At 38.2% G+C, this 17,069-nt stretch overlaps 1 protein-coding gene across 2 annotated transcripts; it reads right to left on the bottom strand.

Annotated features, from left to right (window-relative positions):
• Positions 1–353: 353 nt before the first annotated feature.
• Positions 354–14,144, bottom strand: LOC114182701. Of its 2 annotated transcripts, none has more exons than XM_028069626.1 (7): positions 13,986–14,144; positions 13,613–13,795; positions 11,522–11,657; positions 10,676–10,760; positions 10,525–10,572; positions 1,831–1,931; positions 354–835 (listed from the first exon to the last, which is right to left on the bottom strand). In XM_028069626.1, exons 1-7 carry the CDS (start codon positions 14,104–14,106, stop codon positions 694–696), a joined length of 816 nt encoding a protein of 271 aa, XP_027925427.1. In that variant the 5' UTR covers positions 14,107–14,144; the 3' UTR covers positions 354–693. The 2 variants fall into 2 exon arrangements, with proteins under 2 accessions (XP_027925427.1, XP_027925428.1); XM_028069627.1 differs by having other exon boundaries at positions 13,613–13,792.
• Positions 14,145–17,069: the final 2,925 nt, after the last annotated feature.

Here is a 17,069-nt window from a genome sequence, read left to right as displayed (position 1 = left end):
CCTAAGTGTGCTTTTTTCACCATAGATGAGTCGTCGTACAACACTAGCCATAATTTTGGCTCAAATGAATATATTATTCTCAGTAGGATATAAATGAGAAAATAATTCTTTTACGAGTGTCTAATATTTTTTTTTCTTCAATATTCTTTTTTGAATTTAACTCTTCCTCTCTCTGGGAACTTCATCACATTCTTAACCAAATTCATGTTTGGCAATAACGTCTTCCGCACATGTATGTGTTTGCTAACATATTTACATAACTTTCCCACAAAATATCCACATAAATATATTTATTCAAAACCTAGAATACGCTAACATATAATTAATAACTGAAAAGTTGCTAGTTTTATATCAGCATGCAAATACCAAGACATATTGATATATAGAATTTGAAAAGTCAAATTCTCATACAATCAACACCACGATTTCAAGTCATTGAAAAACCTTGAATAATTGGTTACATAAAAACGCATTTCAATATAAAGAAAAACCAACCTCTTCATCACTAACCGATCAACTAATTCGTCAAGTGTTGCCACTCAAGGTAGACATTTTGCCATACTTTTAACATTTCCTTGCATCACCTTAAACCAGAGGCATTATGAACCCCCAAATAACCATGGAATGAAAAAAAAAAAAAAAAAACTTTCTAAATATTCTAAGCTTTGTTAAAGTAGTAGTGAGGGGCATGAATTACTGCAAAACTTGTATCGAAATGCGACTGTTTTGGCAAAAGGTTCCATTTTTTGCTATGTAGGCATTCATTGCTTGAGTCCTTGAATGGAAACGTACAGTGGCCAACTTAATAGGTTCTGCAGTCCCCCCTTCTCCTGGCCTGAAAATAAGAAAAGAATCAACATTTCGAGAATCATATAATCAAGCAGCCATTTGTTTCAAGGTATCGAGAAAGTGATCTTGAGAATATGGCATTCTCATGTTTGAGACATGTTTTGTAAACATATTCTCAGGATTGGTTCATGAAAAGGAATATAAATTACGCATTTGTGTTACTCCTTACTCCATTATGCAAGTATTTTGTATTCCCATTAGAACAAAATAAACTCTAATTTTTTTATATACTACCAGCATTTATCGGGAATAATGTTCCCGAGAATGTGATTCTGGAGAAGAGGAGGGTTGGGAAGATAGGTACAATTTATTAGAGTACAAAATTGAGAGAGATCCTTAGATAAAGTGAGACCTGCCAAATTTTGTTAATTTCAGTAAATTTCAATAAATGAGTGTTTTCAGAATGTTAAGAGTGTATTCCAAGCATCTCTTTCTAAGAATACAGTTGCATACCTTAAAACAACTCTCAGGGTTAAACATTATTTTAGTCCTTCTCAATGCAGAACTGTTCACCTTGAGACCCTAAAACTAAAATTATGGCATCAGATCCATTAGTTTAGAGTTTAGGGTTTAGGTCTCTTGTCAAGTGTGACCCTTGTCCACCACTGAAGTTTTTCTCTTTTAGGCCTCTTGTGAAAATGGTGATCACACATGATACATTTCCATAAATGTGACTAAAAGCACTTGTAAGAGAAGAAAATAATAAATGCACTAAACTTTTCCATAAACTAAATTTGATTTATTCATTTAGAAGAAGTTCTCTCGTTAGTTTCTCAAAAAATAAGATTTTTAACTAAAGCGTAAAGTAGTAATTTGTAGAAGTTTTTTCACTTATTTTTAATTTTATCTTCTCCTAGAAGTATGCATGAAGAAGTTTAGAAACACATTCTTAACCAAACTAAAAACTGCCCTTTTTACAAAGACTAAAAACATGTTAACTCAAAAATAAAATATAAAATTTGAAGTATATTTGATGCTAACCTCAAAAACAAGTTGACGGAGGAGGAATCATATTCACAACCGGACAGGGTTCGCACTAAATCTTCATATGTAGCAGCTCGAGGCATTCCTTGAATCAAAATCTATAAAAAAAATTAGACACTTTTAGGTAAACGTGTTGTTTCCACAGTAATGTTTGCACGAAACAAAAAGTACAACACTTTAACTAGTAGCCTTCAGTTTAAAATCTGATTCTAAATGTAAAGTCCGTTTTAGCCAGCATATCCACAACAGTGGTAAATGGAAGCACAAAACTAAATACCAAATCTTTATGGAATTCTCACCACAATCTTCGTACTTCCACACCGAGAATTCAAGCGATCGTAATGCATTCAATAAGTCATGCATAAATAAACTGAATAAATTTGATGTCGTAGCTTGTTGTAAATAAAGGATTATTAGGATAAAAATATTTTTAATATCTTTATAGTAACTAAAAGAAAAATATATTTAGAATCTTCTTATTCATTTACTTGAACAAATAAGATAGAGGAAAATCAGTGTATTCCACCTACATGGTTGTGCTTTTTATTGATGTACACATAGGAGTTACCAAAGGTAAGGCTCTTTTTTTGGACTCTAACCGTAAAGCTGGGTATATACACCAAAAAAAATAATAAAATAACATTACATTTTAACACTCCACAGAGCATGTAGGTCATATGTACCAAACTTGGAACATACAAACTAAATTTTAGGTCCTCCTAGAGATTTAGTTACAATGTTTGAGTAGTTTGTTAGGACTGGCAAACTTAGTAATAAGATCTTTGGACAACTCCTCCCTAAAAAAATGACAAATAATTTCTATATATTTAGCTCTCTCATGAAATATTGGTTTGGAGGTTATATGAAAAGTTGCCTAATTGTCACAATACAACTTTATTGGTTCATTTTCACAAAATTTCAACTCTTGAAGGAGTTGTTTAATCAACACAAGTTCACATGTTACTAGAGTCATGGATCTATATTAAATTCCTACATTAGATCAGGTAACAACACTTTGTTTCTTACTTTTCCATAATAAAAGACTTCCCTCCAAGGAACAAAACTTTGTTTCTTACTTTTCCATGATAAAAGACTTCCCTCCAAGGAATACACAGACATCCTATGGTAGATCTCTTATCAATGGGCCAATCAGCCCAATCTGCATCACAATACCCAATTTGCATTACAATACCCTAAGGCTTGAGCATTGCCCATGTTCTCATACAACAATCCCTATCCCATGATCCCTTATACATATATGAGAATGTGAATCACAATAGTCTAGTAATCAATGTAAGGGTTATGCATAAACTGACTCATAACTCACAATGGATAAAAAAGATCAGGTCATGTTATTGTGAGATAAATGAGTTTTCCCACCAACCTGCTATATCTCTATAGGTTTGAGAAAATTTAAGTGGTTTCTCATTAACTTTAGAGTTGAGTCCATAGGACTATCAATGGGCCTACAATTTGCTAAGTTTGTCTCCTACAAAATATCAAGAGCATATTTTCTTTGTGAAATGATAACACCTCTTGATTGTGTCACTTCAATAATAAGAAAATATTTTAGTTAGTCCAAATCTTTGGTCTGCAAATGGCGGAAAAAATGCTTTTTGAATTGAACAATTCTAGTGATATCTATTTGTGTAATAACAATATATCAACAAAGAGCACAAGATAAACACACTTCCCAGGATAAGTATGATAGTAAAACACTAAATGATTTGCCTCACTGCGTTTCAATCCAAAAATCAACAAAATTCACTTAAATTTACCAAAACAAGCTCAAGGTGATTGCTTCATGCCATAGAGCTAGATGTAATTTCCAAACTAAACCAAAAAGACTAAGAAGTTGCTCCATGTAACTCCAAAGCACCATGAAAAATACATTTTTAATGTCATGTTGGAGAAGAGCCCGGTTGGAAATGGCAGTCAAGGTAAGGAAAATATGGACATAATTAAACTCAGCATAGGAGAAAAAGTATCACAAAATATTCTAGACCATAAATCTGAGTGTATTCCTTAGCTACAGTTGAGATTAAAACAGACAAAGATATGTTTGAGGGCTTGATTGATTAGTCCCCTCTACTGTTCCTGATATTTATATAAATGATGAAGGAGATACAAAGAAGTTGAAACATTAAAGGCTACAAACTAGGTGCTAGGTTAGAGGTTATCCAACACTCAACCTCCTAGCTTACACATCATGATTGCCTAGATATACTAATTACTTCTACACTCCCCCTCAAGCTGGAGCATACAAATTGTATGTACCTAGCTTGGAACAAATAAACTCAATTTGAGGTCCCCTTAATGACTTGGTCAACATGTCTGCGAGTTGGTCATTCGATCCCACAAACTCAGTACATATTTCCTTTGCCAACAACTTTTCACGAACAAAATGACAATCTATTTCTATATGTTTTGTTCTCTCGTGAAACACTGGATTTGAAGCAATGTGGAGAGCAGCTTGATTATCGCAATACATCTTCATAGTCTTGATGTCACAAAAATTAAGTTCTTGAAGAAATTGCTTCACCTATATAAGTTCACATGTTAGTGATGCCATGGCTCTATATTCAGCTTCAGCTGTCGATCTAGCTTCTGCTTCTTACTTTTCCATGAAATAATATTACCTCCAAGGAATACACAGTATCCAATAGTAGATCGTTTGTCCATAGGAGATCCTGCCCAATCCGCATCACAATATCTAGAGACATGAAAGCTTCCTCTATCTTCATATAACAACCCTTGCCCGGGAGCCTTTTTTAGGTACCTTAGAATGCGGATGATAGAATTCCAATGGCCAACACATGGAGACTGCATAAACTGACTAACCACTCCAACTGCAAAGGATAGATCTGGCCTTGTAATGGTGAGGTAAATTAGTTTTCCAACCAGCCTCCTGTATCTTTCAGGGTCAGAGAATAATTCACCTTCTTCAGTTGTTAACTTTTGATTTGGGTCCATAGGACTCTCTACTGGTTTACAATCAATCATACCAGTTTCTTGTAGGATATCAAGAGCATACTTCCTTTGAGAGATTACAATGCCATGTTTAGACTGTGCCACTTCAATGCCCAAGAAGTATTTGAGGCTTCCCAAATCCTTGGTTTGAAAATGCCTACACAAGTGCTCCTTTAATTGAGATATGCCAACAATATCATTTCCTGTAATGACTATATCATCAACATATATTATTAGGTAGATACATTTCCCAGGAAAAGTATGCGAGTAAAAGACCGAGTGATCTGCCTCACTGCGTCTTAACCCAAAACTTTGAACAATGGAGCTGAATTTTCCAAACCAGGCACATGGTGATTGTTTGAGGCCATATAAAGAGCGATGCAATTTGCACACCATACTAGACTCCCCCTGAGCAACAAATCCAGGAGGTTGCTCCATGTAGACTTCCTCCTCAAGATCACCATGAAGGAAAGCATTCTTGATATCCAATTGATGAAGTGGCCAATGACGAATGGCGGCCATTGCAAAGAAGAGTCGAATAGCAATCATTTTCGCCACAGGAGAGAAAGTGTCACAATAGTCAAGGCCATAAATCTGAGTGTACCCTTTGGCAACTAATCGGGCTTTGAGCCTATCAACCTGACCGTCAGAGCCAACCTTAACTGCATATACCCATCGACCACCAACCGCCTTCTTGCCTGGTGGGAGGGGCATGAGCTCCCAAGTATGGTTGTGTTCAAGAGCTTGCATTTCTACAATCATTGCTTGTCGCCATCCAGGATGATCAAGTGCTTCCTTCACATTTTTGGGAATAGGAACAGAAGACACTGAAGATAAAAGAGAACAATAGAAAGGCGACAATCTATGATAACTAAGAAAATTATAAATGGGATGGGGGTTCCGAGTGGAACAAATACCTTTTCTGAGAGCAATGGGCCAACCGGAATTACCTTCATCAGGAGGCATGGGAGCAAGAGACGAAGGAGAAGGATCTGAAGTCGAGGATTCACCATATTCTTGGATAATTGGACTATCCGTCAGAGTCCTGTGTTGGAGGTCGGGACTAAGGAAGGTATCAATAGGTGGGGATGGGGGCTCGGGAGGACGTTGATTAGGACTCGGGTTGACAGAGACATCTGAAATAAGGGACTCAACCACAGGAAGAGGGAGGACTTGCTGTATGACATGAGTGTCTTGAACAGAGGAAGAGAAATAAGGGGTTTGTTCAAAGAATGTGACATTGGCAGACATGTAGTATTTCTTGGTTTCAGGAGAGTAACACCGATACCCTTTTTGAAGACGGGAATAGCCCAAGAAGACACATTTGAGAGCACGAGCAGAAATCTTATCTAGACCTGGAGACAGGTCATGAACAAAACATACACAACCAAAAACCCGAGGAGGAATGTGAAAAAGAGGGTTATCTGGAAACAAGATGGAGACAGGGACTTTATGATTGAGAGAGGAGGAGGGCATCCGGTTAATAAGAAAACATGCAGTTAAGAGGGCATCTCCCCAATGATGGACAGGAATATGTGCACCAAGCAAAAGTGTACGAGCAGTTTCAACCAAGTGTCGATTTATTCTTTCTGCTATACCGTTTTGTTGTGGTGTGTGTGGACAAGTGGACTGATGCAAGATACCATGTGAACTTAAAACTGCAGACAAAGCAGAGGAGAAGTACTCTTTGGCATTATAACTTCTTAAGATTTTGATTACTCGACCAAATTGATTCTTGATTTCGTGTAAAAAAGATGTGAAGATGGATAACAATTCAGAACGATCTTTCATAAGATAAACCCAAGTACATCGTGAAAATTCATCAATGAAAGTAACAAAATACCTAAAACCAAAAGACGGAATACGACTAGGTCCCCAAATATCGGAATGAATGATGGAGAAACTAGATTTACATTGTGATAGAGACTTTTTAGGAAAAGCAGATCTAACATGTTTGCCTAGATGACATGATTCACATTCTAAGGTTTGGAGACCACTAAGTTCAAGACACATTTTTTTTAACTTGGACAGATGAGGGTGACCAAGCCAATCATGTAACAATTTAGGACTAGGAACTGTAACACATGACACTCGTGGACGAGATCCAAAATGATATAAACCGCCGGCTTCATATCCTTCTCCAATTTGTCTCCCCGAACCACGCTCCTGTATAACAAAAGATTTGTGATCAAAGGTTACTGAACAGTTGAACAATTTGGTTAACTGGCTTAAGGAAATTAAATTGAAGGGACAATTAGGGACAAAAAGGACAGATTTTAGAGTTAGGGAGGGAGACAGGATGACTCGACCGACTCCCTTTGAGGAAGTTTTAGAGCCATTGGCAAGGGTTATAAAATGAGGTTTGTATTGAAATGAAATGGTTGAGAACAAAGAGGTATTACCAGAGATGTGGTCAGAAGCACTGGAATCAATTACCCATGAATTGTGACTTTCAATAGATTGAGAAATGCAAGCTTTTGAAGTACTCGGGGCTTGAGATGATTGTGTCAGGCTGTTGGACTTGAGACGTAGGTACTCTTGATACTCGTCCTCAGTGAACTTGGACTCAGTAGTGTCAGCCTGAGAGACATTGGCAGTCTTAGAAGGAAAACCATGTAAGGAGTAACAATTTTCCTGAGTGTGACCCATCCTCTTGCAATACGTGCATTGAGGACGTCCGCGGCCTCCACGTCCACCTCCTCTAGGTCCACGTCCTCCTCTTCCTCAAGTTGCGGCCATAACAGATGATTCTACTCGAGCATGAGATTCTGGAATTTCAAGTGTTGGGACTTTCGGGACACGAATCATACATTGGATTAGGGAGTCCATGGAAGGGACCTCATGAGAGGTCAAAAGTTGATCTCTAATGTGATTGAAGTCTGGATGAATGGCGCGAAGAATCATCACCATATAGTATTTATCCAACTTCTTCATTTCATCTGAAGTGTCGACTTTGAGAAACATCCGCAGGTCTTCCATGGCTAATTGTGCTTCATTCATGAAGGAGATCATGTCATGATTGGTCATTTTCAGAGATGCCAACTTGTCCGCCGAATCATATGGGCGTTGGATATCATTGGCATAGATATTCTGAGTCCTCTTCTTAAACGAGTGACATGTTTTGAATGCCCTAAGAGACATTAACAGTCTCGACTCCACGGATTGCCACAACAAGGCACACAATTGAAAATCTGCTTGCTTCCACTGTTCGGCTTTTTCTTGAGGCACATGGCTTCCGTCTTTCTCAAGGTGGTCATGATGTCCTTGACCAAGGAACCACATCTCGACGGCAGTGGACCAGGAGAGGTAATTTTGTCCATCTAGCTTCTGGGAAGTAATGGAAGGACTTCTAGAAAATGAAATAACACTTCCAGAGGCCATTTCTGATCAAGGGAACAAAAACAGAGAGCAGAAACGCATAAACGCAAAAAACAATGCAGATTTTTAAACGACCTAGGGAGATGTCCACAAGGGTGACGTCTGGACCTCACTGAATCGGAGTTTTGAGGGTTAGAACAGCAGCAGAAGGCTCCGACGAGAGCTACGGAGGTGGTGCCGTGACGTTCCGATCAGCAGAAGGCGGCGCGTGGGCTGCACGCGCCTATTCGCAGCGGAGAAGATGCGGCGCGTGGACGGGAGGCTGGTTCCGGCACTGGTGGGGGTGGTTGTCGCTCGGAGAGGCGCTCCAGATCCAGTGGTCGCCGGCGAAAACTGAGGTGGCCGGAGACGACGCGCCTGTTCGCAGCGGAGAAGATGCGGCGCGTGGACGGGAGGCTGGTTCCGGCGGGGTGGCTGTCGCTCGGAGAGGCGCTTCAGATCCAGTGGTCTCCAGTGAAAACTGAGGTGCCCGAAGACAGCAACCGGCGGCAAACAGTGGCGGACGGCAGCAGACAGTGACGATTTTGTGAACAGTGATGGTGGGTAGCTTTGGATAGTGTTTTATGGCAGTGGACAGCTGCAGACAGTGATTAACAGTGGCGGATGGCGGCGGACAGCCGCAGACGATGGCAACAAGTGTCGGTGGACAGACCAGACGGAAACTAGAGCGGGATCGACCCGCTCTGATACCAAGTTTAGATTAAAATAGACAAAGATATGTTTGAGGGCTTGATTAGTCCCCTCTATTGTTCCTGATATTTATATAAATGATGAAGGAGATACAAAGAAGTTGAAACATTAAAGGCTACAAACTAGGTGCTAGGTTAGAGGTTATCCAACACTCAACCTCCTAGCTTACACATCATGATTACCTAGATATACTAATTACTTCTACAGCTACTAAGTGAGCTTCGAGACTATCTACGTCACCAATAGGACCAAGTTAATTGCATGAACCCACTTACAATCATAGGCTTCTTACTAAGAGTAGGGGGAGCAAGCTTCCAAGTACCATTGTGTTCAAGTACATGCATTTCATCAATCATGGCTTGTCGCCATCTATATAAATTCTCTAGTTGTACCCTTTCTTCAATAAGAAAGACAAAAATGTCTCGGTGATCTTTTCAGTTTCTCAGCTTTCTCTCTTCATTGTCTATGTTCATAAGCAGCTTCTATTTTTGGTTTCTTTTTGGTTTTTCTTGAAGTTCAATCTTCCATTCATGCTAAAATCATGAAAGTCATTCATGCACTTGATATAAGGTTGGCATAGCTTGTGGCTAGAGAGTGATTCAATGCCAGTTGTATAGGCTTTTCAGAATGGTCATACTGTTCCTTGGTATCTTCGCTCTTGATGGCCAAATATGAAGTTTAAATGTAAACATGAGACTTCATGTTTCTCATATTTATAGGGAAAGGAAGGGAAGGGAATCATTAAGCTGATAAACTTGCATGCTCCAATGCAATTGAAAGATATAGTCATTGGTAGGATGACATTTTGGATTTTCTTAAATAAGATTTATTTAGAAATAGGTGTTCTCAACCTTACTATAGATTTGTTTCTTGAGTAGTTTTTGGTATAGACCCCCTACTATTTTGTATTTATTTCCTTTAATTTTATACTTTTTTTCATAAGCTGCAAATAATTGATATAACATAGGATGCCAACATGGATGGGATCATGTTTTACAGTGATGCTTTTTCATACTCTATTTTTTAAACAAAAAACAATAACATGAGATTGCATTGCGTTGCTTGATCCTGACTATAACAACACCCTAGACTTTCAAAATTTAAGGGAATAAACTTTTTATTTGAGATGGTTCAAGCTTCAGATTTTTAGACATTCATGAATAATTTTTATTCTCCTATTGTTCCTCATACAACAGAATTACATTTCTCGGATCCTTCTCCGTTATCCTTGGTACTTTAATATCAAGTAATTCTTGTAAAATGTGCTCAATTAACATTCCTTAATTATACAAGTCAACAAAATGGACCAATGTTCTAAATTTTTCATTTACCAAGGAAAACAGAAAAACAATAATTTGCACTCTTAACAAAGAATAAAGACGTAGTAATATATAAAAGACTACAACTTTTAAGAATTTACCTCCAAATTGGTGTGATCCGCTCAGAACTTAAAAATCGAACAATTAGAGAACCTTATGATTATGGGAAATAACTGACTTACATCATGCTCTCTATTTTACTCGATCAAAATTTTCTAAACACAACATCTAACAGTTTCAGCATTTGGGCACTTTAAATATATTACAAACCATCAAAAATTAATTACTATTCAAAAAACAAGATAAGCAAATATAGGTAAGAATCTGTACTGACAGTTTTTCCATCATATGGCTTTACTATGTCCCATTGGGATCGATCAGCCTGATATTAGAAAAAGGAACAAATATCAAACAGTTTCCAACTATAAACAAACATAAAAAGCTATTTGATTTTAGAAAAAAGACATGTGAGCAGAGCAGCATACCCTATCCAATTTGTACAAGCGTCCGTTCCTTACAATCACCCTTATAGCGTTGTCATACGAAGAACGAGAAGGGAATTGCAACAACCTGATTATACCCAAAACATTTAAATGATAATTTCAAGTATAGAATCTAAGATGAGGCCCATTTAGAAAAACACAATGATAATTCACTTTCAGGATGTTAGCTATGCTAGATGATTACGGAGAGTCATGTAGATGAATCGAGGTAATAACAAAATGCTAATTGTAGCAATTGAGGAAGAAAAAGATAAGTAAATCAGTTAGAAAAAAAGGGAAGAATGAAGAAATAGGTATGCAATAATTGGATAAGGATTGGAAAGGAAGGCAGCACACCCTCAAAAAGCTACTCTTTATCTATTCACTTTTCCTGTATTCTGATTTTACCTCAGCAATTGGGACTATTTCTACTTGTCTTTAATGAAATCCATGGGTTCATATAACAGGACGAGTATGAAAAAATCTAGCACTCCATATTTTGGAACGACACCTTAATTACAGTTCAAAATGGTGCTTTTTTTATGGTGTTTAGTTTCACAGTGACTAAAAGTATGACTTAAATAGAACTTATATATATCTTGGACAATCCTCTCCTGACAAGTTGGTTGTTTTATAGGATTTTAGGGATTGAAAGTCCAAATTCTGTGAGCATGACATGTAACAAACAAGTATATAATTAAATTGAACTTTCTCTTTTGTTTTCCGAAAAGAAAAAGAAAAGAAAATGCAATTCCCTGTGATAGGCATGAAAATGCACTGATTAAATTTCTATGACAAAAATAACTTTCACAATAACCCCAAAGCAAGACAAAAGATGGAATACATTACGTTGAAACTGGAATAAGGCTACGGTTGTAATCCAATTTAACATCCTCCAGAGTCAAATTACAACCTTCAAGGAAGTTGATGATATCTGTTTTCAGTACATGTTTACGAATACCAAACAGCCTACCATATGTCACTCCTAAAGAAAGAAAGAGAAAGGAAAACAGTCATTACCTTGGATGGAAATTATTTAAAATAAAAGAACTGTAAAGTGTTGAAAGGTATTATTTAAATAACATAGCTAGCAGTGAATTGGTTAGAAACCTAACATCTTATTTTCAAAATCCAAACGTATGCAAAAATATAGTCACTGGCATCAATGATATTTACTGTATGTCAAATTTCTATAATTTTATGCATTTTTTATTTTCACATTCTCAAATCCGAAAACTATTTGGCTTTTGAATGTTAGTAATACACATGAATAGACATGAGGATTGAGCAAAAACTTAAAACAATGACAATAATGATGATGACAACATGGAGAAGGAGGATTTTGCCTGGCATCCCAATTATTTGAAAAATATACAGCAACCTATTTGAAATTAACAATTAGAGAGAAAGGGATGCACTCCTCCTTTCTCACTCTTATCTCCTCTCCCCTACCATGGGCCTCATGTAGGACCCAAGTAAACTTTAAAGAACTATATACACAGTAATTAGAAGGTTACAAGATAATCTAACACAGCGTTCCTCATTTGAATAAATCATTATTACTTAAAAATGAATGATAAGCCCACCTTTTTTCTTTTCTTCCAAATTTTCCATCCTAACATACCGTGTTTGGGAGTTAGGTTTAGGATGGGAAAGAATGGAGTGACAAATTTTTTCTTTCTAATAAACAATCTCTAATTTGATAATTTTATCAACAAAAGAAATAAATTAATGTATTAACATACTTAATATATTAATCTTTTGTTTATTGTTACAAAAATTGCACAAGTCTCTTAATTTAAAGTAAAATATCACCCTTTCTTCTCCTTCAAACCCAATAGAATAAAAACACTTAATGCTAGTCTTTTGTTTAGTTTACCCCTCCCACTCTTCTCCAAAACCCAACTCCCAACATAGCCTAAAGGTATTGATACTCTCATAGAAACAAGAACCTCCTCCTACTCCAAATAAGAACGATAACAACATACTACTACTCTGGACTTGTTTGGTGGTCAGGATATGGTAGGATGAGATACAAAAGTAGGATAGGAACATGATAAAATAAGAGCAAGAAAAGCACTAATCATATATGATATTTGGTGCATACCATGATAAGGACCAAATAATAATAGGTTGCGTTAGTGGTGATGTCACTGCAAATGGTTACAGTGACAACAACATAATAATGAGATGGTAAGCACGATGACAAAGATGGAAGTGATAATCACGATAGTAACAATGATGACAGTATAATAAAGGAATGATGGTGACAACTGTGAGGTTTTTCTAAGGGAAGACCCGAAAGAATCATCACCATTGAGTCGTGAATAAGCTCAAATAAGAGACAAGGACACCACTTCTAGCATAAAACATTAAGTTAATAGATTTATGGTTCTTTCAACTTATATACTAGTCATTTTACTCATTTTGACCTAATGTAGGACTTGAACTCACATTGAATTCCTAACAAGGTCGATGATAGAGAGTGATAGCAACAATGGTGAGAGTGGTAATCCTTATATGACAATAAGGGTGGCATTTTTTATGACAGATGTAGTGACACTAATGGTAGTAGTGACCATGTAGTGCTAGTGATAGTTGCTATGATAGAAATAATTACCCTGTACCACAAAACCAAACAACTGATTAGAACGGCTATTATTTTATAGTTATATTATCCGATTATATCATATCCTAGCCACCGAGCGAGTCCTAAAAGTAACAGCAGCAACAAGGTTTTAGCTATTACCCAGCAACTGTGACCACAATTTTGGCCACAATGTCAAGGTTTATGGAGTCTATGACATTTTTGTGGCTGCATCAGCCACAACGTCAAGGAATTTATAACCTCGAGCTGCAGTAGAACAGTTTTTTCGTAAAAGCTAAAGCAAGTCTAAGAGCGATAGAAATGGGAAAATAAGTGCATAAATAAGGTGGTACCAGAATGCTCAACGTCAAAGAATGGAGGAGGGGTAGTTGAATTCAGAGGTGGCTGTTCAGCTTCAGTGGAGAAACACCTCACTGGGTGGCCAAGACTTCTCTGAACAAATGCACAAACACTTGAACTGCAATTGGATCTCAATGCAGCCCTAACAATGCAAGTCATCTTCCACAACACGCCTGCTATTTCCAAACCATAAAATGAAAAGTTACAAACAACAAAGACAAGGTCATAGACACCACTCAATTCATTTTTGTATATCAAGCATAAATTAACAAACAAGTCTTTTGTGAATGGAAATGTAATTGAAGGAACTTTGAAAACAAAAACGAAAATGGGTACGTAAAAAGGTTATGCTTTTTGCGAAATTACCTGTTTCGATTTTGATTCCTTGATCACCTGGAAGAAGATTGGGGAAGCAGTGCAGCGAGAAGGAGCGCACAAAAGCAAGTTCAGGGCAGTGGAATTTGTTTTGGGTGCCAGATTGGCCCATTACTATTCCCAAAAGGCCCACCTACTTTGAACGTTCAAATCAATTGAGCCCAAGAAAACAAATGCGAATTGCGAAATTTTCATAATTATAATTACATAATAGTGATTTTGACAAAGAGATGAGAGAATTATTAAGAATGAGATTTTTAAAAACTTTCAACTAAGGAAAAAGAGTATTTGTAATATTTCTCCAATGTAGAATATATTTTCTAGATCAAATGTAAATTTATCTGTGACATGTTTTTTTTTTTAAATTTAATATGTTTCCGGTGTTTTCCTTGTCAAGTATTTCTCTCAAAAAACATATAAATATAGAAAAATAAATTAATACAAATTTATTAAATATGTACAAAAGTACATAACATGATTTTATATTGAAATATAGATGAATTGGTATCTTAGTATTACATGCTTCTTTGTTCATCTTAAAAAATGAAGTTTAATTGTAACTCAACTTCATCAACTATCTTAATAAAGGTTACAATTAATTATATATATTATAATTTGATTCTATCTTTAACTAATGAAAAATCTATGATATTCTATGAATTCATTCCGTTCCTGTAGAGAAAAAACAAGATAAGTTAGGCACAAGCGTCACCTTATCCATGTAGTCCGCTATCTCTTCAGTTGGCCTCTTCCCGGTTGGTACATGTCGGTTTGGACCCAGGAGGGGTTACCTGCAGAAGGGACTCCGAAGCTCAAGTGAGTCAAAACTTTCAAAAAGGTCAAATCTGTGATTAATGAATGCGTACCTTTAATTGCTAGGATCCACACATATTTATAGAGCATTAATTATGTCTGGTTATCCCATGGGCCGGGCCTTAGCTTGGGCTCTAGCTTGGGCTGAAAGTGGGCCTGGGCCCTAACCCAGGCCCTTAAGACCTATTGAACACGGGGGGCTTCCATTTTACTAAGTATATTGAAGTTGTCGGCCTAAACCGACTACTTCCCTTGGCGGTCTATGTTGCTCGTGTGCCGTCTTAGGGAGGTTGTTCCTCTAGACGTTTAGGTCACCGGTTTTGGCTGGTTACTCGAATGCTTTGGTATGGTGATCGTTTTATCATTATTTTGTTAAGTTGCCTTGGTGTGGTACACTAGTCCCCCAGCCTTGACCGACATAGGTGTCGGTTAAGGGTGATATGTGTTGATATGCTAGCGGAACCGGCTAGGTGTGATACACCAGTCCCCCAACCTTTAAGTGTGATGAACAGTGTTAAGGCTAAAAAGTGGTAACAGTTTGAAGGTAGGTGAAGGGGTGTCAGGGGTCAAATCAAGAAGTTCTGGCGCCGTCATTTTTAAGAGTCACGTCTCTTGTAATGATGGTGTCGATTGGTATGAGTTATTGTTTTGGCGGGAAGGGGTTTTCGCCGTTTGGGATTCTGGCCTATAAATATGGATTTCAAAATGAGTGAGGGGTTACTTGTTTCATTTGCGAGAGTTTTGTATTCAGAGGTCTTGTGTGCATTTTACTGTCCGACTAGTTCCCAATTTCAGCCGACATCTTTCCGTAAACACGAAAAAGGTATGTCTAGTAGCGATAGTATATCATTGTCCACATCTACCAGTGAGAGTATGGGGTCGGAGAGGAGTAGAGATAGGCAAGTAGATGAAGAGGGTACTAGTTCTGGAGGTATGATAAGTGGGATTCCCATGGAGACGGTGAGGGAGGTTCGAGAAGATCCCCCTGAAGAGTTGGCCGAGAGTGACTGGCCGGCCAAAGGCGGTTATGGGTGGGTGGCTGCCGATGTCCGTAATCAATCATCTTTGTTCCGGTGGTCTCGTTTATTGAACTCCTGGCTGAATTGTACGCCTGTCATCTCGAAGGGTGTAAGCGGTGATATCGTTTCCCTGGAGAGGGTTAGCGTTGTTGACCGTGTGTGTCACGGGCAGGAGGGGGTCGCGGAGAAGTTCTTCTATATGTACATGTGTCACTTTTCGCAGCTACATGTACGACTACCGTTAGATGATTTCACTATGGGTGTGTTGCGCGCATTGAACGTGGCACCTACACAGTTGCACCCGAATAGTTGGGCTTACTTGCAAGCCTTTCGCATCTTGTGCCAATCTCTATACTTGGAGCATTCTCCTTACGCCTTCCTATACTTCTATGACACCAGACCCCGGCAGCCGACTACTTGGCTGTCTTTGATAAGTCGTCCTAGTATCAGCAGACTGGACGCATTTTCCCAGTCTTTCAAGCACTTCAAGGACGGGTACTTCAAAGTGGTGGTGAAGGGAGAAGGCAAGCGTTATTTCTTGAACGCAGATGGGAGTACAAAATTCCCATTTAGCTGGACGGGTACCCCTTCTCGGTACAAGGATATGAGGATGGATGAGTTATCGGCGGGGGATAAGGAGGTGGTGGAGATCTTAATGAAGTTTGTTGATAAGTTGCCCACTAAGGGCTTAGTTAGAGTTTATAATTCGGTGCATCTGATTATAGATATTGAAGGTATCTGTTTGTTACTTAAATTGTGTTAATGATTCTAAGTTGTTTTAATCCGAGGTTTAATATATCATTGTAGCTCTTCCAGTCGTTGAGGAAGGAGATTGCTGCTAAGGCTAAGGCAGCGGCAAAAGTTGACATTCCTAATTTGCAAGAGTCTGTGGTGGAAGTACATGTTCATGGTGGGACGAAAAGGAAAGTCGAGTTGCCGCCTCGTCCCGGCAAGGGAAAGGACATGAAGAAGGTGAGGGCGGTCTTGCTCGGGGCGGGATCAGCCAGTGGGGCAGGGTCGGCTAGTGGGGAGAAAGGGCCGGAGTCTGGTTTAATTGAGTTGCCAGAAGTATTTGTGAGGAAGGATATTGCGATCCACCTCCCAGATACCATTATAAATTCTATTGATAGTATGGAGGCGGACCATATTGTGAGGACGATGGTGGAGTTTGGAAGCAAAGCCTTGATATTAAGCCGCCGTGTAGGGTCTTTATATCGGAGGGAGTTGAAGAAGGGAGGTCGGG

This window comes from Vigna unguiculata, chromosome 4, assembly GCF_004118075.2.
Source record: "Vigna unguiculata cultivar IT97K-499-35 chromosome 4, ASM411807v1, whole genome shotgun sequence".
NCBI classification, from domain to species: Eukaryota; Viridiplantae; Streptophyta; class Magnoliopsida; order Fabales; family Fabaceae; genus Vigna; species Vigna unguiculata.
This window is presented reverse-complemented; position numbering and strand designations above follow the sequence as displayed.

Excerpts from the sequence above, each read along its gene's own strand:
- LOC114182701 (XM_028069626.1), bottom strand. The coding sequence starts at position 14,106 with ATGGGCCAATCTGGCACCCAAAACAAATTCCACTGCCCTGAACTTGCT. Across the intron at positions 1,932-10,524 it reads AGCCATATGATGGAAAAACT|ATTTTGATTCAAGGAATGCC; the intron begins GTCAGTACAGAT and ends TTTTTTTTATAG. Across the intron at positions 836-1,830 it reads TCCGTCAACTTGTTTTTGAG|GCCAGGAGAAGGGGGGACTG; the intron begins GTTAGCATCAAA and ends TCTTATTTTCAG.